The 17,650-nt window shown below is 42.6% G+C and overlaps 2 protein-coding genes across 2 annotated transcripts; one reads left to right on the forward strand and one right to left on the reverse strand.

Annotated features, from left to right (window-relative positions):
- Positions 1–1,702: 1,702 nt before the first annotated feature.
- Positions 1,703–10,989, reverse strand: LOC142666780 (parathyroid hormone/parathyroid hormone-related peptide receptor-like). The gene is made up of 13 exons (XM_075846963.1): positions 10,716–10,989; positions 7,156–7,276; positions 6,368–6,478; positions 6,090–6,214; positions 5,770–5,864; positions 5,210–5,381; positions 4,865–5,018; positions 4,634–4,694; positions 4,015–4,081; positions 3,636–3,730; positions 3,247–3,388; positions 2,949–2,990; positions 1,703–2,399 (listed from the first exon to the last, which is right to left on the reverse strand). The coding sequence occupies exons 1-13, from the start codon at positions 10,776–10,778 to the stop codon at positions 2,124–2,126; spliced, it is 1,524 nt and encodes a 507-aa protein (XP_075703078.1). The 5' UTR covers positions 10,779–10,989; the 3' UTR covers positions 1,703–2,123.
- Positions 10,990–14,126: 3,137 nt separating this feature from the next.
- Positions 14,127–15,689, forward strand: LOC142666254 (E3 ubiquitin/ISG15 ligase TRIM25-like). Its single transcript, XM_075846245.1, has one exon. The coding sequence runs from the start codon at positions 14,127–14,129 to the stop codon at positions 15,687–15,689; it is 1,563 nt and encodes a 520-aa protein (XP_075702360.1).
- The last annotated feature ends 1,961 nt before the right edge of the window (positions 15,690–17,650 follow it).

The following is a 17,650-nucleotide window of genomic DNA, read 5'->3' on the forward strand; positions in this document are numbered from 1 at the left end:
ACCGGGGACCATTCAGAGTAGGAATCATTGACCACAACTCTCTGGATACGGTCCTTGAGCCAATTCTCAATCCAATTACAAACTATATTTTCTAAACCTATAGTCCTTAATTTACCCATTAGGCGTCTATGGGGGACAGTGTCAAATGCCTTTGCAAAGTCCAAAAACACTAAATCCACAGCGGCCCCTCTGTCTAGACTTCTGCTCACCTCCTCATAAAAACAGATTAGGTTAGTTTGACAACTTCTGTCCTTAGTAAAACCGTGCTGGCTGTCACTTATAATGCTATTTATTGTCACATAATCCTGTATATAGTCCCTCAATAGCCCCTCAAACATTTTCCCCACGATGGATGTTAAGCTTACTGGTCTATAATTACCCGGGGAAGACCTAGAGCCCTTTTTGAAAATAGGCACCACATTTGTGCTGCGCCAGTCCCTTGGCACTATACCAGTCACTAGAGATTCTCTGAATATTATGAAAAGGGGGACAGAAATAACTGGACTAAGCTCTTTAAGAATTCTAGGGTGTAACCCATCTGGTCCCGGAGCCTTGTGCACATTTATTTTATTTAATTTAGCTTGGACCATATCTACATGATACATTGTAAGAATTTATTTTTTTTATATAGTGGCAGCTGTAGATGGTATATACATAAATACAAAATATCTCAAGCAATAAGCAGTCATGTAGCACATACAGAAGCTTTTCAAGAACAGCTTTGAATTATATATTCATTGCATTATCCTTAGTTCCATATTCAGAGCCTTCCAGATTTTAACCGTATAGAGCAAAAATATTTACGTGAAGTTTTTTCACTATAACCTTGTTCAACTATAATGTTGATTTGAGATGAGTAAGGTACATCCTTAAACCTGTAGAATTCATTTTAAAAAGGTCCCATGACGATAAGCGTTTTGCAGCTGGGACCCCCAGTGATCACCTGTAACCTGTGGGTGAACATGGCATCATGCCTGCAGCACCTCCAGAGGTGAATTTAAAGAGGCTCTGTCACCCGATTTTGCAACCCCTATCTGCTATTGCAGCAGATCGGCGCTGCAATGTAGATTACAGTAACGTTTTTATTTTTAAAAAACAAGCATTTTTGGCCAAGTTATGACCATTTTCGTATTTATGCAAATGAGGCTTGCAAAAGTACAACTGGGCGTGTTGAAAAGTAAAAGTACAACGGGGCGTGTATTATGTGCGTACATCGGGGCGTGTTTACTACTTTTACTAGCTGGGCGTTCTGATGAGATGTATCATCCACTTCTCTTCACAACGCCCAGCTTCTGGCAGTGCAGATCTGTGACGTCACTCACAGGTCCTGCATCGTGTCGGCACCAGAGGCTACAGATGATTCTGCAGCAGCATCAGCATTTGCAGGTAAGTAGCTACATCGACTTACCTGCAAACGCCGATGCTGCTGCAGAATCATCTGTAGCCTCTGGTGCCGATGTGGCCGACACGATGCAGGACCTGTGAGTGACGTCACAGCGTGATCTGGCAGAAGCTGGGCGTTCTGAAGATAAGTGGATGATACTTCTCATCAGAACGCCCAGCTAGTAAAAGTAGTAAACACGCCCCGATGTACGCACATAATAATGGTCATAACTTGGCCAAAAATGCTCGTTTTTTAAAAATAAAAACGTTACTGTAATCTACATTGCAGCGCCGATCTGCTGCAATAGGAGATAGGGGTTGCAAAATCTGGTGACAGAGCCTCTTTAAGCATTACACAGTTGTCGTCTTAAATGAATGGACTGCCTATGTAATGAACAAATTTGTCAAGTCCCCCGGAGTCAGACTCTATTTGTAGCTGGTTGATAAATGAGGGTCCTGATCTTTCTTCACTCCCAAGTTTCCTAATGGGGTATTTGATATCACGCTGTTTAAATAGGTTGTCCTTATAAAATTCTGAAGTAAGATCATTGGAAGAGCCTTGAATTATCAAAACGCTGTCTTTAAAGTCAGCGGGCAATGTTTAGAGATGCCAGAAGCCACATCCAGTATAATAGCGTTGAAGAGTGCTCATTGCTTCCTCTGCTGGGACATGAAACCATAAGTGCTAAAGGTAAGGTTATTCTCTCATTGTAGCCACAATGGGATTACTGGGCATAGACCTATGAGAGTCCACAAGTCTGTTCAGTGCTCCCGTGAATTGCATAGTTGTCGGAGGGTGATATACTTGAGAAATATCCCGGCAAGTAGGAGGTAGACTGCACAGGTGCCGGCAGCTGCTTTCCTCTGGCTGCCATACTTAGACAGACGCTGTTTGTGGTATGGGACAAGACCCCTCCATAGTGACAGCTGCCTCCGGTACTGGTCACGCGAGATTTCTGCTTGAGGTCCAGAGATAAGCTCCGACGGAGCCAGAACTTCCGCACTTCAGCCTGCACCTAGAGAGAAGGCATTGTGAGAGGTAGGAAAGGCTATAAATCTATACAAAATGCAAACCTAAAGCCTTTGTTACTTTGACCCAGGTTTTGGTGAAGCTCTCCTAACTAATCTGGTCTATAATGGATTTTAAAGGGTATGTTCACCTTTTTGTAATCCTTTTTTAATCTAAAAATAAAGCAACCTTGTAAATAGTGTTGATTAAAAAGGTTACTGTTGTGTGTATACAGCTCTTATGCAGACCTATGAGTCTCCATGGTTACAGACTACAAACTGTGTAGTCTTATCCTGAAATTATGTGCCTCCGCTCTCTTGCTAACCTACAGACTGGTTTGGTTTATAGCCTTCAATCCATGCATGGGCCTTGTAGGTTAGGGGCCCCACTGCCGCCTTAAAAGAAAAATAGAAGCACTACCTACTGTCAGATTGCATGTCGGGACCTGAGCTAATGAAATTCATAGCTCGTAATTGCTGTTCGGACTCGTATAAAGTTAAGTAACCTTCCCAGATATAAGTAAGAGGTCTTGTAGAATGTTTAAATGTTTTATTACCTCTCCATTGCAGAAACAGTAGAGAATTGCCACAAAGAATCCCTAAGGAAAAGAAGGCAATTTTGAGTTCTTTAAAGTGTATGCGCCATAACCCATCCCCCTTCGTTATTGCAGATCAATAGGACTCATAAATACATGCGGTTTCCCCCATAGACTGCGTTGCCCTAGGCATGTGCCTTGTTTGTCTATATGGGACAGATTGCCTTGTTCCCAGCAGATTTTTATCCATCTGTATTCTGACCCTCTGCAATAAATGCTGGAACTATACTGACTGTAGAGGCGCAATGCAAAAAGTTACCTGAGAGGAGTTAAAAAACATCTCATAATGCATCTGTATCTGCCACAGCAGCCCGGTCACCTCTGTGTAAGGCGTTGCCATGAAAATGACATAATGCACCCCAAAGAGTGGCATCAGGACCAATGTTGACTTGAGGAGTTTCCTGCAGGGAGAGACATGAACATTTTGTAACACATTCTGGGTCATAAAGGAGTTGTGTGAGATAACTGCCATTTTTTTCGTGCTTTAGCTGTGTCTGGTATAGCATTCACTTAAATGTGTAATACCTGACACAACCAATAGACAAGAGTGGTGCTGTTTCTGAAATAAAGCAATCAGTTTCTGAAACAAAAAAATAAATCGATCAACGTATATTTGTGAAGACTCATACCTGTGTCACTGTTACCCACCCATATTGCTGTCGGGGGTCTAACTTTCCTGTGTTGGTTTCCCACAGTTTAGAGGCCAGAACTCTGACAATGTTCAGAAACAAGACGAAATTGACCTAGAATGAAAGAGACGTCTAGGTAATGTGCAGGGACGGGACAAAGAGTAGGTAATTGCCTAGGGCACCATTGGGATTGGGCGCCACATTTGGATTTAAAGAAAAACCATGGGTGAGACCCGCGTCTAGCAGACATGGCATATTCTGTGGCTATGCCATAAAATGTATACGAGTTTAAGTTCTCGATGTTCACAGTAGGCATGACCAGTATGACCTGTATGGATCATAGGGACGATTGGTTCATCCTGGCCGTAGCTTGTATATGGAAAAAATATTCAACGTACCAATGTGCCTGCCAGAATCGGAGTTTGATATATCCACTTCATATGCCCAGCACTGAGGTCCCAGCACCTAGATGGAAAGAGGATGAAGAGGAGTGCAGCTCATCTCCAGTTGGAACAAGACAAGAATAGGCAAACTACACGAGCCTAAGCCAAACTGCTTTTCATACCCATTGACAACACAGCTTTTTTTCTGGTATTAAATGTGGCTTTAAAAGACATCATGGGGACAGGACTTTTCTGGCACCTGATTGGCACGTATGGTAGGCCTTTTGGTAGGTACAAGTTTGCCCAGTAGTTCCGAATTATTGGGTCAACTGTAAGACCAGGTTCACACAAAGCGTAAATGAAATATCACCATAGCTACGGGTAAGTGAAACTTTTTTTATTATTATTTACGTGCAGTTTTCCGTAGTGGACATTTCGGCAGAAAAAACGTCACCACAATTTGGTTCCGAAATTCCTTGCGGTGACCAGGGCGGATATGCTGTGTGCTTTTACGCAGTGTTTCCACCCTGTGTGAACATGGCCTAAATGTGTCAGATCCATGGTCGACATTATTACACTGATTTATGCTCAAGATTGTAAAAGGAAATAGTAATGAGTCTTATTTAGTACATACTGCGTATCTGCTAGAGACACCCGGACACTCGCCCACACAGACACAAACACGGCTGGGAGTCCTGAAAAGATAGGGGAAAAAATGACTAAAAGAAATAGAAAACATTCTCCATGTGAACACCGGTCACGTCAATCCTTATGATGATCACAATGACCATTAAAGATCTGGTCCTCGTCCAACTTTCACCCGTGGCCTTGAATAACAAAAACGATATCCATCTGGCAATCTCACCCCAACCAATGATGGTCAGTGCCCAGAAGTAGCTACGATCAGACAGGTATGCCATGAAGATGAGACTGTGCAGGTAGAGACCTTCTACCAGGATCCAGTAGTGATTAGAAGCCAGGAAATATAGGAACACGGTGACGGCCACTTTACATCCAACCTACGACAGATGAAGAACATCCTCAGGGATCCGCTCTGCTGATACAACGTAAGTCATGCCTAGATGTTATCATATAGAATATGAGGTTGTGCGAAAGAATATCTGGCACCTAATGTATCTTCTGAACATTTCTTGACTTGCAGATGACCAACTGCTTTCATCATGGTTGGCATGGTGCCTACAAGACTTACCCAGTGGAACTCTGTTTCCCTTGAAGTCCCAATCTCTCCTGGTTCATCCTCTAGTATCCCTTCATCCTCTCTTGAATACAATACCGCGTCTTTAAGAAATATACTTCCGGCCCGGCATATGAAGGAAGTGAAGAGGTGAATATGGATGTAATTTCGGGTACAGTGCAGCCGCCTGTAGGAGTGGAGGCAACAATAATGAACCAATGCGGAATACGAAATCCAAGATGGCTCTTATGTAAGTGAAGTCAATTTTTTAAGCCTATTGGACTTTTCGACTGTAAAGACAGAGCATGAAACATCTTCACCTCTTGTTGAAAATGTTTTGGTAATTCCCAAGTCTAGTGACAACGCGGCGGAGCATTTTCCGCACGCGAATCGCAGCATCCTGCGGATTAATAATATAGGAGGGTGGCACGTCCCAGTTTTGCTGAATATTTTTTTGCCTAAAAATTGCAACAAATCCGCTACATGTGTGGGTACCCTTAGAAGAATACATGGTAATGGGTAGTAACTGGTATAACAGTCTGCTACCTTGTTATTGTACAATTTTAGGATCTTACTTGAAGTAACATAGGATGCAGAGGGCAATAAGGAGCGTCGCCAAAGAAACCGAATACCCTACAGTGTAAATCAGCCACAGACGTTCAAACACCTCCTGTAGAGAGAAAGCATTACTACTACTTATCCATAATAATCAAACACTCCAGATCCAGTATGAAAGATCTAGATCCGTGGTCTCCAGCTTCTTGGAAAAAGACAACTCCTAGTATGTCTACAGCAGCTGTCAGGACATGCTAGGAGTTGTAGTTTCTCAAGAGCTGGAGAGCCACAGGTTGGAGACCACTGATCTAGATCTTGAATCTAGTACTGTGTCCCGTACCTTCTCTTGGATCCTTTCCCCTGGGCTGACCAAGGTGACACACTCGCTGTAATTGGCCCAGGTCCTGTTGGCGCCTGGCACCTGAAGCCACATGCCCAATGATCCACATCTTCGATGGGCAAATCCTAACAAAATTTAAGGAAAACCGCAACAAGGAGTCTGTAAGATTTAACGTCTTCTGTTTTTTTAACTACCCATTTCCGTCCCTTTATAGATATACTTTGTAGATGGGTTCAGGAGCTATGGATCTTAAAGGATTGATGGATGAAAGTAATTACCTTGGTGATTGAAGTCATAGATGTATTCTGGGCAGGGAACCGATACCAACTGGTTGTGTGATCCCTGTGGCCAACATATTATCCCATCCCACTGTGGAGGGCAAACGGATCCTAGAAGCGAGGATAAATTGCAATTTCCTCTAAAAAAACTGAATGCTACTTCCAAACTAGAGTTTAGTTGTACCCAATAAGCCCACCTTTGCAACCAATATAATGTCTTGCTCCAATGCATCTAAAATAAAATAAAAATGTAAGCAAGTTTGTAACTAGTAATGATTAGAAATTCCTTGCTCTCTTGTGTACACAGCTCCAATACAGGCCTATGTGACTCCATGGTTACAGACTACAAACAAACCATGTGTAGTCAGATTCCGCTGTCATACTACATGTATATGTTCTTCCAACTCTTGCTAACCTACTGAATATATTTGAATGTGAAAGAGTACATGACAACTACTTTTGGAATTGTAGCCGGCCTGGTGATCAGCTGGTCATCCTGCAACCGACTATTATTGTTAGAGAACGTTTCGGCCAGCCATAAATTTCCCCTTCAGCCGCCAAATGGTTTGCCAGGTCCACCAGTTATTACATGGATGGCCAGGTCAACCAGAAGAGGTGCCCCTAATACTTGGCACTTGCCACCAGTGGCTTAAGCACTGCACCCTATAGTGGCTAATATGACTGCTAAAGCTGTTGTTACACCCCCTGCTTCAGGGTACTAGGTTTATATTTCTTTGATTTGCTGCTTAAAGACCTTGGGAAACGCTACTACGTAAAAAACTGTTTACCATTCGAAGGTTCTTGCTTCCATTTGGTCTTGTGAGCCACAGTCTCGGTCGGACAGCGACGCATGGCTTGTGACAGCAGAAATATCTGTTCATCTCTGGTAATTACATCATCAGTATCCACCTATAGAAATGGAAGAAGGTTTTATCACATACAGGAATGCAATCCTTATTAGGGTGCATGTCACATTCGGCAGATTTTGCTGCATACATTTCCGTGATTGAAAATTAGTTCTATTCATCTGATTGTGGTTGTTTCTGTAAGACGTGTTTGGATTTCTGCAAGTTCAGATGAATGGAACTAATTTGCTGTTGCAGACATTTCTGCAACAAAATCTGCCGCATGTGATTCACCCTTAGTGTAAGTTTGCACAGGCCGGATACGCTGCGTAAATATGTACCCAGCGTATCCTCCCTGGTGGCTGCAGGGAACCAAATTGTGGCGCAGTTTTTCAGCCGGAATGTCCACTGCAGAAAACAGAAGGGGAAAAAACGCCCATACCTACCCTCCGCTGGCCTGGACGAAGAAGCACAGAATTCTGGGTAAGTATAAGATTTTTTTTCTGAGTTGCGATTTTTGCGGCGGAATCGCAGCTTTTCCGCTGCAAAAATCACAACATTTGCTATTTGTTGCGAGTTTTACCTACCATTGATTTCAATTGTGAAAACCCGCAACAAAAAAGCAGCAATTAAGCAAATACAATTGACATGCTGCGGATTAAAATAAACGCACCGCAGGTCAATTTATGAACGGTTTTTCCGCTGATCATTTACGCAGCATGTGGAGGAGATTTGTTCAAGTCTCAGCCACTCTGCTGCAACTGTATTAGGCTGTGGATTTTCCACAACAAAATCGGTTGCAGAAAATCGGCAGTATTTACACTACGTGTGAACACGGCCTTACTGGGTCTCTGGACTCATATCTTTCTTCTCCTGAAAAGAACTGAAACCTACCACATTGAATCTACATAGAAGCATACAGATCCAGCATAGTCACTTTCTCTGGTGGTTGGCCATCCAGTTAATCTCATATGCGAATTTCTAATTCTTGTACCCTATAATATACATTTAGTTTGAGGGTACGGGGGGAGTGACATAATGCAATATAAAGATCATACTGTGATGCCATATATTTGTCTGGGACTTGTGAAATGAATAGGCTCCATGTTTGCACATTATTGCCTGTTTATGGAGACCATTCATTGAACACAAGTGTAAGGCTACATTCACACGAGCGTATCCGATTTACGCATGTGAATCTGGTCCGTGTGCGATGCGTTATGCATCAGTGTGCTTTGTGAGTGGCATGCATTTTTCACGCACTCGCAAAGCTTTTTTTTTTTTTTTTTTTTTTAAATCTTATTAATGTGCAAAACATGCACCGCACATGGAGGTGCATCCGTGTGCGGTGCGTGGTTTTTACGCTCCCATTGACTGCATTGGGCGCTTAGGTGCGTGAAAACGAACCAATATAGGACATGCAATGAGTTTCATGCTGTGGACTCTCGCTGCATGAAAACTCACGCATTTGTGAACAGCTCCATTGAAATCAATGGGTCCGTGTGCTGTGCGTGATTTCCATGCACAGCACATGGACATTATTTACGCTCGTGTGAATGGGGCCTAACTGTGTGGACCCCATGTAGTGAGGTAGGCGGCAGCTGACAGTGTAGTGACCCTTTTATTGACCTTATTAGCCTGGGCCCCTGACTACAGTACTATGTGTTTCACCCAGAAATTAGTTGGCATCATTATGACTACATGACTGGTAGTTTTACATCTACTATATCTGCAGATATTTGTTGTATGTGTGTGGTTTGCCCTCAGAAGTCCACGCGCAGGGTAACCCACCCGGCTCTAGATTCACTCGCTCACACCGCAGACAGTCTGTGTTCTGCAGGTACATGACATATTTCACATCGCAATGTTAGTGACATCCCTTCTCGACCGGAATGCGACTTGGAACAATACAGCAGTGATCTCTAGACCAGCAGAGACTGAGACAGGCAATGGAGCAACACAGTGCAAACCAGTCCATCGTGCCCTTACCAAGCCTCAGCATAGTGCAAACCAGTCCATCGTGCCCTTACCAAGCCCCAGCATAGTGCAAACCAGTCCATCGTGCCCTTACCAAGCCCCAGCATAGTGCAAACCAGTCCATCGTGCCCTTACCAAGCCCCAGAATAGTGCAAACCAGTCCATCTTGCCCTTACCAAGCCCCAGCATAGTGCAAACCAGTCCACTGTGCCCTTATCAAGCCCATCATAGGGCAAACCAGTCCATTGTGCCCTTCCCAAGCCCCAGCATAGTGCAAACCAGTCCATCGTGCCCTTACCAAGCCCCAGCATGATCAATCAACAACAGGTTTAGGAACTGTACAGCTCTGCTATATACGCCTGCAAGTTTCACTATGGCGTTAATTCACTATGTATGAGTTGCTGGGGGATGTATTATTGAGGATTGCCATTCAGGAGTCTGGAAAAGCCGGGTGAAAGCAACTGTGGGAAGCTGTATTGACAGCCATATTAGTTATCACCCAGTTTCCCCAGGCTCTTGAATGACAGTAATCTCCCAGATTAACAAAAAAATTCTAAATAGAATTAAATTTTTAAAGTTTAGACAGCTATTCTCTATTCAAATTAATGGCGCTGTGTTGTATTTCCCTGCAAAGCCAGTGGCCTGGAGCACCCCCTTCATTTGGAGGATCAGTGGTTTCCCTACAGTCGGACCCCTACTGATCCATGAGATATAATCAGTTGCTATAGTGAGAAAAATCCTTTAACGAGTTAAAGTGATCAATACAGTCATTGGGTAACAATTATTCCTCTGCAGCGCCACCACAGGTCAGACCAAGCATTGCATGGTGCCTGTTCAAATCGATGGGACAGCCGTAAAACACTTGGACGTATCGGGTCCTCCAGAGACAGACACTCTTTCTAGCTGCTCTCCGCTCTGGTTAATTGATGACAGTCTTCATTTCCTAATAACGTTTTCTACGCCAGACGAATGAAGGTCATGTTTATAAGGAAAATGGTTGTTACTGTCTTTCTACAGGATAACCATTTACTATTTAGCATTAGAGTCATCATACAATAATTTGCTAGGAGTCATTGGTCATTCTGAGGTATGAGGCACCAAGTGCCTCCATGTCGTGCCCCCCCCTCCTCCTCCTGCAGTAATGCTAATTGATAGATGAAGAAAAACAAGAAACCCTATGATGTGAGTTAAAGTAGCCGACATCCTAAACCAGAATCATCTATGAATACCACGATGGGGGTCTTGTACCTATATGTATAGGTTCGTCGCGTCAAGGTTGCTGAACAATCCATCCTACTTGTGCAAAATGTCCCTTTCTAACAACAACAAAAACGGCGCATGTTATGGGCGCCAATATTTCCGCCATAGTCATGCCATTCCCTGGAGGCTGGTATGTGCCCTATTGTATGTGGCAATGTAATGACTGGACAGGACAACTACTTGGATCAAACTTCTTATATGACATATCTACAGTCCTGTCATCACCATCCCAGTCCCATGCCATCTGAGGGATTGCTGGTACTCACCGCTGCCCAGGTGGTGGAGAAGAAGACAACTGATAGAGTCACAAGTTTCGCTATTGCCTCCATGCTGAGATATGGGATGAATGTGCCCAGGACAGTCCCAGGTTCAGAGTGTTGACTGTGAGCCGGACCCTCCCTGTCTACATCTCCCCCAGCAACACGTCATTTCTGAGATGTCTGCAAAGTGCAAGAAACTTTTAGAAGTTTTACAACCAATCGAGAGCAAGAGGGAGGCGATGGCTACAACTAACTATTTAACTACAGTCAGCGATCTGCATCCTGCCGCTCTCCAGTTATTGTGAAACTACAACTCCCGTCATAACGGCCCTGAAATTCAATCAAAATTGTTACTCAAATTTGCAGAAATGTGCTAAAGTCCATGACCATAAAAATATGTTTCTCCATGTAATGGGAAACGACAATTGTTACTGGAGTGTCCCCTTAACATTCCAATTAAAGTCAAATAGAAAAACTCCTATGAAATCGAAGTCCCGCTGTTCCGCATCTGTCACCATAGTCTCTGACCTGTGTGGTCCGTCCGCAAAGGTTCACTTATTGCTATTAGATATGTTCATATGCAGGGGGGGGTAACAATAGCGGGTGCCAGGGGAGCATTTGTACCCAGGCCCTGGAGCATGAGGGGGTCTATCTGCATCATAAGAAGACACCAGTATTATAAACTACACACGGCAGATGGAGGGTTCCGATTTTGCATTAAGGCTCAGGAGTTCAAGTTATGCCTCTGTGCACATGGTAATAAATGGGTTAATACCGGGAGCATGGCGGAAGAAGGACAAAGATCACATTCCATGAGGCTACTCCCTGGATGTCAGTGACACATATCTGTCAGTACTAAGCCCATCATTAGGACACGTCACGTTTGTTTGTCCTACACCAACACTTATTCTTTTTCCCTTTTTGCATAATGAAGAATAAATGCTAATCCGAGGCGAAAACCTAAAAAAATACATTATATTCAATGCGTTCAGAAAGGCTTCAGACACTTTTTCCATTTTTTCATGTTTTTTTTTACGTTGAGACATTGTGCTAAAATACAAAAACTTCACGTTTTTCCCCATTATTCTGCCCTCAATACCCCATAATGACAAAGTGAAAACCGAATGGTAGTAATTTTTGCTAATTTATTGAAAAGGAAAAACTAAAATATTACATAGACATAATAAGTATTCAGACCCTTTACTCAGGACTTGGGTGAAGCACCTTTGGCAGTGATAACAGCCGCCAGTCGTCTTGGGTATGATGCCACAAGCTTTGCACACCTGGAATTGGGGATTTTTTGCCACGCAGAGTAATGGGGAAAAAACTTGACATTTTATTTTAGCACAAGGCCTCATTACAAAATGTGAAAAAAATGAAAGGGTTTGAAGACTTTCTGAATGCACTGTATATATATGTATGTATGTATATATATTCTATATTATCCCCTTAATCGTTATAACTCGTACAATACATTTTTTAAATAATTTAAAGTATTCGAAGGACTATGGGGAAAAAAAAACACAAATTTTTTTTTTTGTACCAAAAAGATATACTTGAAAAGCAGAAAAAAAAAACCTCACATAGCAACGCTAGTGAAGAAATAAAGTTATCGCTCTAAGTGAGGTAAAAATAGAACAATAAACTGCGTTCTTAACCCCTTCAAGACCCAGCCATTTTTATTTTTTTTTAATTTTCCTTTTTTCCTCCCCGTCTTCCAAAAGCCATAACTTTTACATTTTTCCATCTATATAGCCATATGAGGGCTTGTTTTTTTGCGGGACCAGTTGTAGTTTTTAGCAGCATCATTTGTTGTAACGTATTGGGAAACTGGGGAAAAATTCTTTTTGGGATGGAATAGGAAAAAAACAGCAATTTCCCAATATTTTGAGGGGTTCCAATTTTACGGCTTTCACCATACGGTAAAAATGGCATGTTAACTTTATTCTACCGATCAATACGATTACGGCGATGCCAAATTGATATCGTTTTATTATGTTTTACCACTTTCACAAGGAACAAACTAATTGTTAAAAATGTAATTTGTGCTTTGTTGCCACATTCTGAGAGCCATAAAGTTTTTTTATTTTTCAATCGATTCTAGCGTTATTAGGGCTTATATTTTTGCGGGGTGAGCTGTACTTTCTATTGTTACTATTTTGGGCTACATGAGAATTTTTAATCACTTTTTATTTATTTTTTTGTGACATATGAAGTGACAAAATCAGCGATTCTGGCGTTTTTTATAATTTTTTCTTTTTACGGCATTCACCGTGCACATTAAATAATGCTATGGTGTAAAAAGTTCGGACGTTTACGGATACAACGATACCAATTTTGTATATATATTATTTTTTTTTTACGTTACTTCAGAGGAAAAATGTTTTGTTTTTTTTTTAGCTTTTAATTTTTATTATTTTTACACTGCTAAAAACTTTATTTAACTTTTTTTGACACATTTTACTTGTCCCCTAGGGGACTTGAACCAGCTATCGTTAGATCGATAGTACAATACACTGCAATACTATTGTATTGCAGTATATTGTTATTTTTACAGGTTCCTGTTAAGCCCTGCCTGAGACACGGCTTATCTGGAGATGAAGAAGGGCTGCCATGACAACCATTGGCGCACCCCAATCGATTTGCGGGGGTGGGTTGATGAGCTGTCAGAGGGGGGTGCCCCCCGGTTTGTAACATCTTAGATGATGCGATCGTGCTTGATCGAAGCATCTAAGGGGTTAAAAAGCCAGGAACAGCATGATTGCTGTTCCTGGCTGTTAGTACCGGGTGTCAGCTGTAAAACACAGCTGACACCCGCTGCGTACAGAGCGGGTGAGCCCGCTGCGAACGTTACCGCCCACCCCACGACGCAATAGTAGACCGTGGCACAGGAAGAGGTTAAGGAATTAATAAGAATCTGTAGCGTGCTTGCTCCCTAAGGCCCTTTTACAGATTTTCTGCCTGTGGACTATACAGCAAGTCGATCGGTGTTTGTTTTCTCCATTTAAACAGACCAGTGATTGGAATGTATGGGGACGAACGCTTGCTAATATGATCATTCATCCCCATACATTTGCATCTTGTCTGCAACACATCCCCTGTTTACACGAGGAGATGTGCCGCCGACAAGCCACCATTTTTGGGTCGCATAAAAGAACCGATCAGCCGACAAACGAGTATCTGCTCATTGGTCGGCTGATCGCTGCCCTATTTACACAGGGCAACAAGGGAGAACGAGCGTTCGTACAAGCGCCCAAGTAAAAGGGTCTTTAGTCTTAGTAAATGCGCACGTAGAGGCATAAACAGGACCATAAACTCAGCCTCACCCTTGATAGAAGTGAAACGCACCCACACAGGGTGTGTCTTACGTGACTGCTGGAGTTTCGTTTCTTATTTCTGAACGTCTACTCTGGAGAAATGGCGTCTGCTAATCTGAGGGATGAGCTGAGCTGCTCCATTTGTCTCAACATTTATAAAGATCCTGTGACACTTAAGTGTGGACACAACTTCTGTATGGACTGTATTACCTGCGTGCTGGACACCCAAGAAGGATCTGGAGTGTATGACTGCCCTCAATGCAGAGCACAGTTCAAGAAACGTTCTGCATTGAAGAAGAATATAACTCTATGCAACATTGTGGAGAGTCTTCATACTACTCAATCAGATGAAGACGAGACTGGGATCTGCTGTACTTACTGTATCCATTCACATGTACCAGCAGCTAAATGCTGTCTACTTTGTGAAGCTTTCCTTTGCCCCAACCATGTGAAAGTCCACAACAAGTCAGCAGAACATGTCTTGAAGGAACCCACCACAGTCCTTCAGAAAAGAAAGTGTCTTCTGCATACGAAGGTCCTTGAGTATTACTGTATGGACGATGTAACCTGTATCTGTGTTTACTGCTCAGCTGGAGAACATCGGGGACATCATGTGATGAAGCTGGAAGAAGCTGCTGAGATAAAAAAGGAGGAACTTAGACGTGTCCTTCATAAACTGAACGTGAAGAGAAAAGAGACAGAGAATAGAATCTGGAAGCTACAGGAGCTCAGGAGAGAAGAACAGAAGAAAGCTGCTGATAAAATGGAGAGAGTTGCTGCCTTGATCCGAGACATCAAGAGACAACTGGAAGACCTAGAGAATAGAGTTATGGATGTGATCTCTAGCCAGGAAGAGCAGGTGTCACTCTCAGTCTTTGAACGGATACAAGAGCTGGAAATAAAGAAGGATGAGCTGTCTAGCAATATACATGAAATCGAGGATCTCTGTTGGATGACTGATCCAGTATTTGTCCTGGAGGAATCCGATATCAATGACTTTTGTAATGGTGAGGCGGGAGATGATCAGGACAGTGAGGGATCTGTGATTGATGTGGGTGATCCGGATGAGGGTCTGATCTCAGAAATGTTAAACAGAGAGTTATCTATTATAACGTGTATGATTAAAAGAATCGATGTGCAGGAAGCTACAGAGATATTACTAGATGTCAACTCTGCTGCTAATACCATACATGTATCAGGTGACCTAAAAACGGCAACATGGTCAGAAATAATGCAGAATCGGCCAATATCGCCTGGAAGATTTGGAGGATATAAGGTTCTAAGCACAGTGAGTTTTACCTCAGGACAACTTTGGGATGTGGAGGCCAGTAAATCGGGAGGGTGGGTGATAGGAGTGTGTTATCCTAGTATAGACAGGACAGGAGAGAAGTCATACATTGGAAATAATAAGAAGTCCTGGGGTTTGCGCTGTCGATATAATAGTCATCAATATTCAGTGATACATGACAAGAAGGAAATCACATTACCTGAAAATGTGTCCTGTGATAAAGTCAGAATATGTTTCAATTATGAGTCTGGACAGGTTTCCTTTTACGAGCTGTGTGACCCAAAAAGACACATATACACCTTCTATACAACTTTCACTGAACCCCTTCATGCTGTATTTGATGTATTTAAGGGTTTCATAAAGATACTTAAATGAAATTTGCCCATATAAATCTGCCATTAAGATCTCAAATAAAGCCGCCATAATGTGCCCCAGAAAATTAACAAAAAATCAATGTTATATACTTACACACAGTCACTAGGTAGTCATCACATATATGCACAAACTCTTAAAGGGTAAATAAACTTTCAACAAAATTCTGACATGTCATAGTGACATGTCAGAAGTTTTGTTAGGTGGGGGTCCGAGCACTGAGACCCCCACCGATCTCTAAAACGAATTCTGTTTTCACTGTTATTCCTGTAAACAATTAACCCTATAGATTGTTAGCTCCTGTTCTACAAAATATTTCTCTGTATACGAAAAAAGTGATTTTCCAATACAAAAATTAAGTTGTTTGGTTGTCACATAGTTTGTTTTATGCCTTAACTATTTTTATATTTTATTATTTTATTGTCACCTGAAATGTCAATTTTGTGCTTTTAGCTTATAGCGATTTTGCTGACACCTAGTGAAAATTGTGCAGAACGTCCTAGAATGGGTAAACTGAAAACATTTCTGTCCACCTGATTGTGAAAATGACCACTGGGAAAAATCACAGCTGTCCGCTTCTGAGTGAAATTCCTAAAAGGCCAATAATAATTATAATCCACTTGATTATCAGCAGTGCTCAATAATAAAAAAAAAAATGCAGTAAGCTCCCTCTAGTGGTGGCTGCAGGCAGTTCAACGCAGGGAATTTGGAGCTCTGTATCGGAAGAACGGCACTCGGATAACTATAAAGTTATATTCAAAAATTAACCGCACAGAATTGATATTCCAAAAATGTTTGCATTGGGAAAATTATTCAGCAATCTTGGTGATCTTGGCATTAAGTGGGTTTTGAGGAGATTGTGTCGTTTAGAAAACCCATACCCCATAGGGAATTCTGAGTTAATAAAGGGGTCCCTGTTCAGGGTGCTCACCTCTCGGCAGAGTGGAGAGCGGTTACAAAGAGCGTCTCTCGCTCTGGAGGACCTGTCCTGTATTACACAGACAACCTATTGATATGAATGGGCACAAGTGTAATGCTTAATATCCCCTGTGGTGGCGCTGCAGGGAAACTAGACACTTCCTGCCAGGTTTCCCCACAGATTACAGCTGATTGTTAAGGTTCATATTTAATATCTATCTCTCTCATATCTATTTATATATCTATCATTTATCTCATATCTATCTATCTATGCCATCAAATCACCTTGACAAATCGCATGTAAAATACGTCGCATGACAAATACAGATCATTCAGCTCATCTTGTCACTGTCCTTGTTAATGCAAAAAAAATAAAATTCATGTGGAATGGAATTGGTCCAGTTGATTTACTGACGAAGGCCTAATTTCTGTGTTTCAAATACAATTTCAGTCTGAGAAACCTATGGATATATCAGATAAGTTGTTTGGACAAGAGGATCCTGTACATCGTCGGCAACCTGTGGTTTTCCAGCTGTTTTGAAACCTCAATTATAGAGAATAACCTGTACTAGAGGGTTTGTTTATGGACATTTTTGGTATGGCATTAGGTCTTTGATCAGGGATGGCCTTTGGGTGTGCGACCTGTGCCATCGCACAGGGCGCATCGCTCGAGCAGGTGGAAGGGGGTGCAGTGCTGGCTCACTTCCCCTGCTTGTGTTTCCGAAGCACCCGGTTACAGCGATTCTGCAGCTGCCTTTCCGCTCGGGCACACCTTCTCTGCTCAGAGGCATAACTACTGCTGTAGCAGCCATAGTGGCTGCTACGAGGCCCGTAGCATGAGGGGGATCGTGCCGCCCATGACGGGGCCTGTGCCGACGCAAATACTATTCAACACTATGCCAGAGCAGGGAGGTATCTCCCTGCTCTGCTATTTACTAGGCTACAGGCTGGTTGGCCTGCAGCCTATCAGGCGCAGGGACCGGATTCCTGCGCAGTCTGGCGTGATGACATCACTGGATCACGCCAGCCTATGCAAGGATTCCGTT

This window comes from Rhinoderma darwinii, chromosome 13, assembly GCF_050947455.1.
Source record: "Rhinoderma darwinii isolate aRhiDar2 chromosome 13, aRhiDar2.hap1, whole genome shotgun sequence".
NCBI classification, from domain to species: domain Eukaryota; kingdom Metazoa; phylum Chordata; class Amphibia; order Anura; family Rhinodermatidae; genus Rhinoderma; species Rhinoderma darwinii.